The sequence below is a fragment of the Adiantum capillus-veneris genome, chromosome 28 (assembly GCF_014529385.1).
Source record: "Adiantum capillus-veneris isolate H3 chromosome 28, ASM1452938v2, whole genome shotgun sequence".
NCBI classification, from domain to species: Eukaryota; Viridiplantae; Streptophyta; class Polypodiopsida; order Polypodiales; family Pteridaceae; genus Adiantum; species Adiantum capillus-veneris.
In genome coordinates this window covers 110216176-110230351 of record NC_140958.1, presented here as the reverse complement: position 1 = coordinate 110230351, position 14176 = coordinate 110216176, and the positions used below count along the sequence as shown (strand labels likewise).

General features: G+C 49.0%; 1 protein-coding gene across 4 annotated transcripts in view; it reads right to left on the bottom strand.

Moving 5' to 3' along the window:
• Positions 1–960: 960 nt before the first annotated feature.
• LOC147421089 (putative protein phosphatase 2C 11) overlaps positions 961–14176 on the bottom strand; it is a 34291-nt gene continuing 21075 nt past the window's right edge. For all 4 annotated transcript variants that reach the window (XM_086504052.1, XM_086504050.1, XM_086504053.1 and 1 more), the window contains 2 exons: positions 1600–1654; positions 961–1522 (listed from right to left, as the gene is read on the bottom strand). In XM_086504052.1, coding sequence (XP_086360178.1) covers positions 1391–1522; positions 1600–1654 — 187 coding nt within the window. In that variant the 3' untranslated portion in view covers positions 961–1390. The remainder of the gene's footprint in view (positions 1523–1599; positions 1655–14176) is intronic.

The following is a 14176-nucleotide window of genomic DNA, read 5'->3' as shown; positions in this document are numbered from 1 at the left end:
TTCAATACTTTCAATGATGTAAATGTGGAGATTCAAATCCTATCATGGAAACATCTCTCCTTTTGGCATATTACTTTTCGCAGAGCACGTGAGGATGTGTTATCTTTGCTCTAGAAAAGTGTCAGCTTGCAATCGTACCTCTTCAAAACCCAAATATGCCTGCTCAGAGGAAGAAAGATAGGAAGAATCCCACCTAGATTTTAAAACTAGTAAAATTAACTCTTTAAAAAATTATAAAAAGGAATTGTGTATGTTTGGAAAATTTTATTTTCCCCAAACACTAGCGTGAACCAATCAATAGGGGGGTGTAGAATGAGAAGGAAAAACCAAAGTTTTGGTCTCTTTGCCCAAACCTTAGAAATAATTCGGGTTTATCTATATAATTTCATACAGCATGCCACTGAAGTTGATTGAAAATAATTTGGCTGATGAAACTGTTTTCATCACATGCATCTACTATGAGAGCTTACCACACAAATAAAAAACCCTTCATCATTCTCAAGTTTCCCTTTACGATTGAATGGAACTTTGCCCTATTCTTAAAGTCAACGGATTCAAACCTATGCTAAAGATGGGTCCGAATCGAAGCTTTTATAGCATAAGGAATTACAAGCTTAGTCTTAAGAAACCATCTTCATGTTACGACTGTACTCCATAAACACATGCTTTTCCTGAACGTTCCGTACAGTTTGTCATCACAACCTTACTCATTTTAACAGTAAATGATTGCAACTTAACCAGTGGACAATTTCCTTGCGGCCCCAAATTAAAGCAACATAGTAACTTGAAACTCGGATCTAGATACTAAAATGAGCAATTCCTGGTCAACCAAACGGAATGGAATGATATGCAAACATCATAGCCTTAGTAGAGTAAGCGATAAAACATTACCAACACGAAGAGAACAATTTAGTGCTTAAGAGTCTGCAAAAAGATATTGTGATGGGCATTACCAGACACTTTGATACGTGAAGATAATTATTAGCAATATAACGATTGAATTGGCCCGAATGAGCACACACATTCGCTACATGCACTGTGTGTACACATGTACACGGTCACTGGCTTACAACAACAGATACATATAGGTCCTGGTGCCGGTGTCAGATTAATCATAATCGAGCCCTAACTAAAAAATCTCTCTTTGAAGGAGTGCTTATTAGAGAAATAAAGATAAAGATTGAATTACCCCCCAAGGAGCCCATGCTGTGTAAAAGCTCCCATCTTACAACAAGAGATAAATGTGGGATCAAACTAGTTTTCACACTTATCTCAATATACACATGAATGTACACCTAATAGTGTTACCAGCCTCATAGAAGCGCGCGCACATTTGCCCATGAACCCTTCTTTATGTGACTTGTAGCTGTTGCTGCAACTACTCCTTCGCCTATTCTAAGTTGCTCAAATCCTTTAGTTGTACAACAATGATGGTCATATTATCACATCCTTCACCCAATGTAGTAGTCGGAGCCAAGCATTTGTCGAGAATCTTTTCACAAACGGCCGATAGGCTTGATGACTGTGGACCACAAGAAATGAGATTAGATTAAATTTTTGTATCTCCCACTTAACACTAGTCAAGACTGAGGAGCATACCTCATGTATGTGTTCATGAATAAAGTCCACGACCATCTGGCTCGTCATACAATCCCTGTCAGAGATTATCACGGCATCAATCATGATATCAAAAACCTCTCCTCTTCCCTTTTTCCCCTCTCATGCGCACACCCCCCCCCAAACCCAAAATATATAATTTAAATAAACAAAACCTCTTTCCCCTTTTCCCTTCAAAAAGAAAGAAAGAAAGAAAGTTCTATATACATCCTTTGGAGGCCAACGTTGACCTATAGAACTCCACATACATCATTGTTACATTCTACTCTGGGTATCAAGGCATAATGACATTTTTGAAAAAAAACTACACAATAATAACAGGCGTTATTAGCGAACAATTAACTCATTACTCAATCCTTGCTGAGGCACTGGCCGTATCTTCTAGTCTTTTGTTGGAACACTCTTCCCCTCCACTTGCCGAGCATCGAAGCAAACGACGCATATTTACTTCACAGCCTTACTGCATCTCCAAGGTCAGAACCAGCCATCCTTCCACTTGACTTTGACGAGGCATGCAGCCTCCCAATCGACTAAAAAAAGTTTGAGACACCCATGGATCACAAGGGTCTAAGCTGTATGTTTGCAGAATAAGGGTATCCCTCAGTTTTTTCTAAGGCACGTGTGATCTAAAGTCACTCCTATTGGAGGGCTAGTGCAGGTATACCATGCAAAGTTGATGCATCACATCTACGCTTCACAAAAATGCAAAAACGCTTAAAAGGCAAGCACGCAGAAAATTCACCACACAGAACAGCATAATGTAGAAACTGCTCCTCCCTGAATCTTAGTTTCTGTTCAGTGACTCACGCCATAGCATCCTTCCATACATTAGCTATGGCGTGATGATAAATAGCGCCATGAACCATTGTGCAAGAGCCACTACAACACACATGAAGTTCACAGGACCTTGTGCCCTTCCATGCATGATCCATGAAAAATCGAGCGAGAGCCACAACACACATACCTTGCTAAGCTGTTGAAACATGAGATAAGGTCATTGTTACTGCTGTTTCATCTCCCAGTCATCTTTTTTTGTTCGAAGACTCATGCTGTAGAACCCTTCCATACATTAGCCATGACATGATGACAAATAATGTCATGAACCATAGAGCAAGAGCTCCACATCACGTTTTGGTAGGCTGCACTAAACATAATAAAGGTGATTGATACTGCTGCTTTGTAACAAACTGCTGACGTGTCAAAGGCCTAAAGAATGGAGCCAACTTACAGATGCCGGCGGAGGGACTAAACCCTAAGAAGAACAAGTATAACAGAAGGAGAAGTCCTACCAACTTATGGGGACCCCGTCCTATGGGACCCCAAGTGACATAAAGGATTCAAATAAAGCAGGACCCGCACACACACAAAAATTGATGACGTGGCAAATTTCCGAAAATTGCGTTGACATGATGACATGGCACGTTGTACAGAATTCCGCGTTTTGCGTGGCTGATGACGTGGCAGGCTGTACGGATTTCCATAAATTACGCTGGCAGCTTTTTGGCTTTGCTTTTGGACTAGATGCTTTTGAGTTTGAAGGCTTTTCACTGTAATTGGTTTTTAGGCCAAGGGCCTTTAAATATGAGGTTAGGGCTCATTCTCTGGCATGCTTCTGGGAGAAGGTGCAGCAGAGTCTGGAGAACCAGCTTGTACTGTCTTGATGCAATATAAAGAAAGGGGCGCCAAGGTTTGGGGCCAATACTCTCTGGGGTGGAATTCTGCCACTCCGTGTCGCGTGTCGTCTCTCTCTTCCAGTTCAGTTGTTATTGAAGTGCTAAAAGTCTGTTCAGTCTGTTCTTTTCTACTGGCACGTGGTGTCCGCCTTGTGACATGCTTCATCTCCAAATCTTCTTTTTAGGCTGGATACACACTGCCTCTATACCTGCCTCTATACCTGCAGGCATGAGTTACACACCAAAAGCTTCTTATTTCAAAAAAGTGAAGGAGGTGGCTGTCACAAAGTGATGACGTGGCATGACCACCTGGACACGCCGGAACAGAAGGAGAGCCAACTCCTAGACAAAAGGGCAAATAAAGTTTTACCAACTTATAGAGCCTAGAGATTTAATCAAAAAAAAAAAAAAACGTGCTCGCTGCTGCTGTGTAATCCTCGCTGCGCCATCACCCCCCCCCACCCCAGCGCTGCCTTATCCTCCCGCTGGCTGCCTCCCTCCCCCCACCTGCCCTCAGCCCCCGCTGCCCCCCCTCGTGCTGCCCCTGTCCCTGCCTGTCCGCCCGCCCTCAGCCCCAGCTGCCGCCGCCCGCTGCCCTATCCCTTGCGCCTTTTTCGCTGCCTTGCCACACGAGGTAGAGCGATTGCAGGCGACCTCGGTCATCTGCAAGATTCTCGGCACCCGACCTAGCAGAGGAGAGCTGCGAGACCTTCTCCAGGCCCGCCTTCTCGCAGAGGTGGGCAAGATCTTGGATGTCCAGGTTCTCGGACGCGGTTACTATCAGATCGAGTTTGAGTCCTCCGAGATGGCGTCCAAGGTCATAGCTATGAGTCCACTGGCCATCCGAGCATCACGTGCCCACTTTCGACAGTGGCGACATGGTTTTGACCCAGCTTCGGATGTTCTAGTAGAGGAGGCAGACATCCCCATCTCAGTCTGCTTTCCGGGTTTACGGAGGGAGTACTTACCACTTCTTTCCAGGATCGGTTCCGCCATTGGGACTGTCCTGGAGACACCTCGTACAGCAGCATCAGTAGCTGCCAAGGCGGCTGGCATTCCCTCAGTTCGAGTTTTGGTCAGAGATACCCACACGCTCCCGAAGGTTATCCTTCTACCTCGGGTGAGTGGGGGTTCGTTTCAACAGAGTGTGGAGTACTCGGACCTCCCGAACCAGTGCTTCATTTTCCCACAGATGGGCCATCTAGCGAAGGCCTGTCCACCGAGGAGGCCGCGACTTGCACCACAGCCTCAACCCTAGCCTGCCAAGGCTGGCCCGCAGCCACAGCCAGCGGCACAGCGCACAGATGCAGAGCCACCCTTCGAGCCTAAAGCTCCAGCGGAGGAGGGGTGGCAGAAGGCCCGTGGCCGACGACGCCAGGGGCCACAGCGTCAGCCAAGCACTCAGAGTGGCCCTCAGGTGCCTACTCAGCAGCAGTGGGTTCCCACGGGAAACCGTTTTGGTCCTCTTGAGCAGGAGGAGATCCCTGTGCCAGCCCCCACCTCCGCTTCTCCCTCGACAGTCGCTCCCCCCCAGAGTTCCCCCCTCTTCCTCATCCTCCCCGCCTTCTGCTCCCGTCGCCTCTCCACCTTGCCCCTCTACCTCTGTCGCCCCATCCCGCCCCTCTTCTCCTCCACTCTCCCCAGCTCCTTCTCCCCCCCCTCCTGCTCCAGTTTCACAGTCGGCTCAGGAGACTGGTCCCTCTCCGGCGGCTAGGAGATCTCTTGGCAGTGCCTTTGCCGCGAGTCGCCTAGCGAGAGAGGGTCAGCCCTTCTTGCGGCCCCCTTTGCAGATTCAGACATCCTGCCTTGCAGCTATCCCTCGTGGGCTGACGAGCATTGACATCCGACGCCGCTGGGACTTCTTCGACTACGGGTTCACTAGTTTTCTCGGCGATTCCGTAGCAGACCATGAGGCAGCCTGCTTCAGGGTCCATGTTTTGTTCCTCGCCGCTAGGGGGACAAAGGCCTTGGACTCGGCAGTTGGTTTCTCCTTCCCCCTCTGTGGTAGGGCCGAGACAGAGTGGTCCCTCGACTCACTGGTGGGATGGTTGCATACACAGGTCTTAGAGTTCTCTCACCACATGGGAGAACTTGGAGTTACAGATATGCTGCAAACTTTGTGGCCATTGGCCAAGTTTGCGGTGACACCCCAGACTCAGCAGGATGTAGGCACATTGTGGTGTACTTCTTTGCTGATACGCTCTTGCTAAATTGGCTTTATCTGACAGAAAAATAATTCTAAATGAATTATTGGATTTATAAGTGAGGGTTTTCTCGCTTGGAACACCAAGAAACTAATTCTAAATGAATTATTGGAATTTTGAGCGAGAGGGTTTTTCTCACTGGAGACATCCGAGTACAGAGTATTCCTAGTGCGTCATTCAAAGTAATGACGGGAGCACTGTGAACGGGAATATCTGTAAAGCCACCAAGAACGGGTACTTCTGATGCGTCACATCGGATGGGTGACAGGGAGCATCGGAAAGAAGTATCCGACCATCCGGAAACGGACATCTCTGATGCGTCATAGGATGGGTGACATAGAGCATCGTGAAGGGGATTGTACCGTAAGTTCGGTAGGAAAGGACTAGGTGATGGGTATTCCTGATGCGTCACAAGGTGGGTGACGGGTGCATCGGAAAGGGGATATCCATAGTCGAGAGGAAATCCGAACTAGAAAAGAGGAATACGCGTAAAGACGCAAGCACAAGAATAAAGATGGGTTCTGAGAAGCTTTTCTTAAAAAGCGGAATATTTTAACGAGTTTTTCGAGAAGAGCAAACGCTTTCCCGTGAGGATCTATGTCTGCATTGCATTTGTGCATGTGGTTGCATCCAGGGACGCCTGGGAAGTGTTGTAAGGCATTGTTTTTAACTTATAAGGTTTTAATGAGTTTATGGACAGCTTCAGACCAATTTTAAAATATGTCAGCCCCCACTTAATAAGTGGGCAACCAAACCAGCCAACGAATTCTCTCTCCTTATTTCGGGTAGAACCAAAAAAAAAAAAACGAAATTTTTTTTTTTGAAAAATTAAAATAAAAGTTTTTTTTTTTTTAAAAAGCCCGCCATTTCTACACGAGCAGCTATTCGTGCCATGGTCAAAGAGCTATAAAAGCACCACATGCCCTTACTGAAAAGAGGTTACCAACGCCAGCAAGAGAAGACTCTGCCGCCAGAAGACGCGAGAGATCGCGAGACTAAGAAGCACGGAAGTCACTTTTCACGCGCAAGAGCGACACGTATCTATTGTGGATTCGCCATACGAATTGTTGTCGCGTGTTTGCGTGTGTGTTTGCAGGTACTTCATCGCGAAGGAGAAGCGAGAAGGCTTCGGCCTACGCTTGGGAATTCCGGGAACGGAATTCGGAAATTGTCTGCGGAGTTTCGACTCCGAGTACAGACGGAAAAAGGATTGAGAGCTCGTCTCTCGGATTTCCCTTACGGGAAAGAATGACCATCGAGTCAGAGATTTAGAACGGCGGGGTTTTCTTCAGTTCTTGTGCTTGTAAAAAGATTCTCCCTAATAAAGGATTCTCTTTAAGGGGGGGGGACCACCCATCTTCTGGTCCCCAGTACTGTGTCGATCTTCTCACTCTCTATCTCTCTCTCTCTATCTATTTCTCTCTATATCCTTTGGCTTCAATATTAAGTGATAAATTCTATTTATCCGAGTATATTTTATATTGTTATGCGCTCCCGTTTGTGACATATGCAGTGTTTGCCTTGCTATGTATACATTCATGAGGACTCCTCGACAGAGGAGGTTGCTTTACGCATGGCTCGCTTTGCTTGGGCTTGGGCTTGGGCAAGGCACTCACTGTAGTCACGCCTATCTAGAGGACGCTCGGATGCGGATTACTCCCCATCCAAGCCTGCCTCGAAGATAGCCCGTCTTGTTGCTACGGCAGCATCTGTTCTCTCTCGCTCCCCATGAGGATCGTCTCATGGAATGTGCAGGCACTAGGTGGGCCCCAGTTTCAACGACAGCGGGGCCGATTGCGTCAGGAGCTTCAGCGTTGCCTTGTGGAAGGAGAGATTGATCTCCTTGTGCTTCAGGAGCACCATCTGTGTGAGAGCCGCATTCGGCGATGTGGTCAGATTTTACGTGGACGATATGATACGTTTTGGTCAGCTGCTTTTGGACCTGGAGGCATCCAGGGTGGGATATGTATGACTATTGCGGACTCATTGCAGCAGGCCATCGTGGACAGAGGGATTATTGTGCCAGGCAGGGCTCAATGGATTACTATGCAAGTTCAGGTTGGCCTTGTGGGCTTCCTGAACATCTATGCGCCCAATGTGCCAAGTGCTCGTGCAGAGTTTTCACAGATTGTTGAGTCTTTGCCGCAGGCCGATCATTGGTGTATAGGAGGGGACTTCAACATGTTGGGAGGACCCTTCTGACACGGTTTGGTGGCAGCCATGCTACTGTGCATGGAGTCGAGTTGGCAGCTTGGGAGAGGTTGTATATGACTATGAGGGTCTCGGATACATGGCAGCACTCTGGTTTTGTGAGGCCCCCAGACAGTCTTGCCTTCTCTAGATCGGACCGCAGAGTGGGAGCAGTGAATCTATCGCGGATAGATCGCTTCTACACTAGTGACCACTTTAGTGACTTGGGGGGTTCAGTGGGCATCCTGGCAGGGACTTCCTTCTCAAACCATGCACCAGTGATCCTCACGGTGGCAGACAGGAAGAGGATTGGGAGAATGATGCTTCGCATCCAAGAGAGGGTCTTGTTGGACTCAGCCCTCAGAGAGAGGGTAGAGGCTCTCTGGAAAGAGGGCATGGACAGCCAGGTTTCACCTGCAGACAGAGTGGCCTCAGGCCTAGCTCAACTTAGCCACTTTTTTCTTCAGGAGTCTCTGGCTCGCCGGGCTGTAGCGAGAGAGGCGGAGTAGCGTCTCAGACGAGGCATTGCTTCACTACAGAGGATGCAGGAGCAGCATCCAGACAAGCCATGGTTGGAGGAGCAATTACAGCAGGCTCGACAAGAGCTTGCTAGCACAAAGGAGAGGCGTCATGAGTTTGCCTTTCACCGACAGGCATCTCAGTGGACTCATGTGGGTGACAGAGTGACTGGTGCTTTTTTTGAGACAGTGGGACCTCGGCACTCGCATGCCAAGGTCATTCAGTTGAGGAGGCCCGATAGTCAGTTGCTTGTGAGCCCGAGGATATGCGTGCAGTTGCTACTGACTTTTACCGTGTGTTACTATCGGTTGAGCCTCAGTCAAAGCGACAGGATGCATGCAGGGAGCAAGTTTGGGCACAGATGCCATGTCTTGTGACAGAGGATATGCGCCAAAGGCTAGAGATGCCACTTTAGCTTGAGGAGCTGCACACAGCTCTTAGGGACCTCCCTCGTGGTAGCTGTCCAGGTGAGGATTGGTTGACCCCCAGCTTTTTCTTGGGGTACTGGGACCTGCTTGGCCCAGATCTTTGTAGTGCTTTTCAGTACATTTTGCACACAGGAGTGATGCCTGACAGCATGAGTGAGGGCCTAATCTACCTCATTCCCAAGGAGGGTGGATCCTTGGATGAGATTCGACAGTGGCGCCCCATCACCATCCTCAACTCAGCCTACAAAGTTCTTGCCAAGGCTCTGAGTTTGAGGATTCAGCCACTTTTAGAGAGCCTTATACATGGGACTCAAGACAGGTTTTGTCAAGGAACGCAGTATCCTTGAAAACATCTTTACTTTTTGGGAGGCTTCTGCCCTGGCACGGCTCCGTGGTGAGGACCTTGTGATTCTTCTTCTCGATTTTGAGAAGGCATACGACCGAGTTGACTGGGACTTTCTAGAGGGCACTCTCCGCAGGATGGGCTTCTCAGATGCTTGGATCAGAGGGGTGTCAGCTTTGTACAGACAGGCTCACAGTCAGGTGCTTTTGGTAGGAGGGAGAGGTGAGCGCTTCATGCTCACACGCTCGGTCAGACAGGGTTGTCCTCTTGCCCCCTTTTCTCTTGTTGTTCTATGCGGAGGCGATTAGCAGATTTTTGGTGTCACAGCAGGCTGGTCTTCGGGGCTTAGCACTCCCTCTTCAGGGAGATGAGCTATTGGACGCTGAGTTTGCCAATGACTCAGCCTTGTACTTAGATGGCCAGGAGGCCAATCTTCACAGATGTGAGCAGGCTTCGGAGACCTTCTGTTGTGCATCGGGCGTACTGATCAACTAGAGAAAGACAGTGGCTTTCTTGTTGGTAGTGCTCTTGTGCCAGATTGGATGCCAAGAGAGGGTTTCAGGTGGATTCCCCCAGGGACTGCAGTTCGGTACTTGGGTTGCCAGGTTGGTTTGGACTTGTCTCCCTAGCAACACATTGCTCCTCTTCTCCTGTCCATCAGGAGAAAGCTGTAACATTGGAGCTCAGCACGACTTTCGCTGGCTGGTAGAGTAGTAGTTGCCAACCAGGTGTTGTTGGCGACTATGTGGTACATCACTTCCTGCTGGATCTTCTCGAGTTCTTGTATCAGCCAGGTAGAGAGGCTGATCAGGAACTTCCTTTGGTCAAGACGTGACACTCAGATGGCCCGAGCCAAGGTGGCTTGGTCGGTCATCACGCTTCCTTGTTCTCAGTGAGGGCCCTAGAAGGAGTTTTTGTTTCAGAGGACTCTTGGGAAGTTCATAGTCAGAGGACTTCTTCCAGGTGAGGAGCCCTGGAAGGAGTTCTTGTTGCAGAGGCTTCGTGCCAGGGTGCCTCAGTCAGGAGGCCCTTGGCAACCTTTGACCAGATGGATCTTTACACAGATGCGCCGAGTTGGTTTGAGCAGGAGACTGGAGGACCGCTTCGCTGTGAGTTTGCTTCGTTCTTGGGAGCTCTTACGGCGTGGCCTGGAGCAGCGACAGCCGATGTGCACGGAGGAGCGCCTACGGCAGCCCCTCATCTGGAACCCCATGGTTAGCACTCAGAGAGGCCACTTGGTTGGTAGTTGGCCTCATGTTTCCTGGGGTCCCATGGCAGCAGGTCCAGCACGCTCTCTAGGTGACTGGCTAGAGTTCACAGGTTTGTCAGAGGAGGTGCAGGGTTTCCAGCTGCAGGGCATGAGAGGGGTGCAGAGCATGTGTCAGGACATCTCAGAGTCAGCTCCACCTGAGTGGCTCACGCCTCTCGAGCCAATAGCACCCCGATGAATGGGAGCCTTCACACGACTGGAAGTTCTCATTTCAGTCAGGGCCTGCTCAGAGACTGTCCCAGCCCTGTTCTTCGAGCTTCAAGGTGGGGGACGATTACAACGAGTTGCAGTAGAGGCCCTGCAGGTAGGAGAGTGCTGTTTTCAGAGGATCCGAGTTGTGGGCATCTATGGGAGGACTTGCGTCATAGACCCTGACCCAGCAACTCTGGAGACTGGACACTGGAGGCTATGGGCTTGGGAGTGTTGTCCACTGGCACGAGTATAGTGGGATCCTGGTGAGTGGCTATGGAGTGACCCCTTCTCTTCTGCAGACCACCCAAGAGTCCCCTTCTTTCAGTACACTGTTCGGCTTGGACGTCATATACTTGCAACACAGAGAGAGGCCCACCCCGCTGCAGCACAGAGAGAGGCCCGCCCCGCTGCAGCACGTCATTGGCAGGAGGAGGGCCTCACACTCGAGTTCTTGGCAGCCTTTTGGCAGAGGCTGTGGGACTCCAGACAGCCGAGGCGTGTCACTTTGTTTCAGTGGCTGGTTGCACACAGAGCTACAGCAGTAGGGAGCTGGCTTGTGGATAGTGGTCTCTTGGCCGCATGTGCAGCCTGTGACCAGTTGGTGGAGAGTCAGCGTCATTGTCTTTGGGACTGTCCCTCGGCCCAGCAGGTGTGGCTACAAGTTCTTCGGCCGATGCCTACTCTCTCCACGGCTAGACAGTACACTTGGGGGGCAGCGGCTTGGTCCACTCTCATGGGCCCGGCACTTCAGTTTGAGCTATCTTCCACTAGCAGGATGATAGTGATATAGGGGGGGCGTCTTACACTCCAGCCTGCTACAGAGCTTACTCCACAGGAGTGGTGCAGTGAGAGAGAGGAGTGTTGGGAGCTCATCAGTGGCCTGACACTTTGGTTCATCTAGCAGGCCCGCTGTTTCCGCATTTTTGAGGCCTGCTTTGTGCCGCCAGTAGAGACTATTCGTGACTTTTGGCTAGAGCTGATCCATACTCTCAGAGGACAGCTTGAGGGACTATAGGGTAGCTTCGACCGCATGCGGGAGCGCCGCGAGGCTTTCCTTCGACTCTGGCGCCCTGGGCCTTTCCACACCATTGTCCAGGGTGTGCTTAGATGGCACTACCGACCACCTGTGTGGCTCTTCCCTCCTCCCATCCCTTGATTTAGCCTCATTGTATATATGTTGTTCTTTCATTGGGAGAGTCTCCCCATCATGTTTGTTGTAGCCCTCTCTTGCAAAGGTGGTTGTAGCTAATAGAAGGATCTTTTTCTCGGAAAAAAAAACTTATAGAGCCTAATCGAGAGGCCTATAACTGAAGATTATAAGTTGTTCCAACTTATGGACAACTATCGAGGGGCCAAAAGGGACACCTAGCATTAAAAGAATGCGTAAAGAATGTAGACATGGCAGCTGTACGGACGCCAGCGATTCACGTTGCTGACGTGGTAGGCTGTACGGACGCTCGCGATTCACGCAGCTGATGTGGCATGACTGTACGGATTTCCGCGAGCAACGCTAGCTAATTCTGGGCCTTTTCCTTTTGAGTTTACATGCTTCTAGAGCTCTACTTTTGGCATCCCCTAACCCAAGGGGGGTCTCACTTCTCAAAGCATCTGGACGCAGAGTCTAAAAGCGAGCACCCGCGGGAGTTGTACTTTGCTCAATAAAAGAAATACCCAAAGGGGCGCCAGTGTTTGTGGCCAATCTCGTTTGGCACGGAACTACACCGGGCCGTATCAACTCTTGAATTGTGAAGTGTTTTGAAGGTAATCTCTTTTGTGTCGCGACAAAATCTAGACTTGGGGTGTCCAAGTTTGTTATAGTGGTATAAGAGCACGGCTGATTTCTCTTCTACCGAGAAATCCGATCCTTCTTCTCGCGGCACCTATGGATTCCGAAAAGAATCACTCGACCTCTTCTGCCACCGCTGAGGCGGGAGGAGGCAATACGGAAACTTCAGGCGACTTAGCACAGACTTGAGTACGGGCCACCCCGACCCATACAGTACGGACTTATGGAGATGCGACCTCGACAGCAGGTTAACGAGTGCACAAAGTAGATGCAACAGTTTGCCTAGAATCCCCAGTATACAAACTTTTTGACCCAGCAATCGATGGCGGAAGTGCATACGCAGTGGCAGAAAGCCACTGAGCCACCAATTAAACCGGCGATCAAGAAACCTCCTGCTCCAAGGATGTTCACTGAAGAAACTCCATGATGTGGTCCAGAGAAAAATAAATCAGCTTTTGGACACAAAGAATCCATCGAACAATTGATTGAAGAAGCGCAAGAAGGCGACTGACTACCGCCGTCAATCTTCTTTTGCATTTGCACAAAATCAGAAGAAGCGTGTGCGATTTGAAGGACTATCCATTTCTTCTTCCTCTTCTTTTGAGAGTTCTTCTAGCTCTTCCTCTTCCAACTTGAGCGAGTAGAACAGAAAGGGCAAGAAGTGAAGCAAGAGGCAAAGCTTTGGAAAGAACAAGAAAATCCAAAGAACAAGAAAAAGCCAAAGATCAGATTCCGACCAGTTTCAGATAGTTCTATGGAGGAGTCATCCTCTGACAGTTCAGACTCCGACGACCACATGTTCTATGCAAAGAAGAAACACTTTTACAGAGCCAACCAGTATGATTTCCTCGAAGATAAGAGCAAGAAGTGTTAGGTGCAGCGGAATGAATGTTAGATTAGTGATCTTTATTGCTCAAGGTTCCTTTTAGTTCTTAGGGAAAGAGAGAGCTTTCCGTCTTGTAGAGTGTTGTGGTCACGAACAAAGTGGGTGGATGTTGTGCGTGCAAATGAATGAGACTGAGAGAAGGAGAGAGAAGAGATACGACACCAAGAGGTTGTAAAACCCTCCTCCGAAGGCCCCACTCTCGTCGGCGAGAGTGGTCTATTCTTTGATTGCACAAAGGTGTACAATGCGTATGCAATGGACTATGCAACTTGGTCTATGCCGATGACGACGACGACGACGACGACGACGGCTGAAATCTGAGATCTTCTAATCGCTGAATTTCGAGACTGTTTCGGTGGCTGAAAATGACTGTTTTGGCTGCGTTTTCTTGGCTGAAAAATGAGGTTTCTTAGGGCTGAAAACTGATGGTCTTTACGGGCTGAATCTGCTACACTTTAGGTGAATAATGCCGATCTTAATTTGCTGCTGAAATCCAAAACGCCAGGGGCTGAAATTGGTCCTTCTGTCGCCAGGGTTCTGCAAATGCAAAAACGCTAGGCTGATCTGCTGTGTCGTGATGACGCCGGGGCTGATCTGCTCTGCACAAATCGCCAAGGCTGATCTGATGCAAAAACGCTAGGTCTTCTGTGGAGAAAACGCCAGAGTAGTCGCGGGGGTTGGTCTTGCTGAGAAGTTGCCTAATGAGCAAGGTGCTCCTGCTGCCTCTTCTGCCAGAAAGTGCTAACTTGGGTTTGCTTATATAATAACTTAGCAAAATTTGCCCTACCTACTTTTGTTGGAAAGTCACTTAATAATAAGTGACAATCCCAATAAATAGGAAAATAGGCTAAATGCACTGGAAAATTCCCCTAACTGATGCTAATGGATTCTGATGGGAATTCCGATGATCATGCTGTGTGCAACCGGAGGATATGCATCTATGCTAAGTGACTCGGCATGCACGGTCTACGAATAGACTCACAAAAGTGCCAGATCACTGCTAATCTAAACTGATCGGACTGACTGAACCCTGTTGTGGTGTAGCTTGTCCACGGACACATAGGGTTG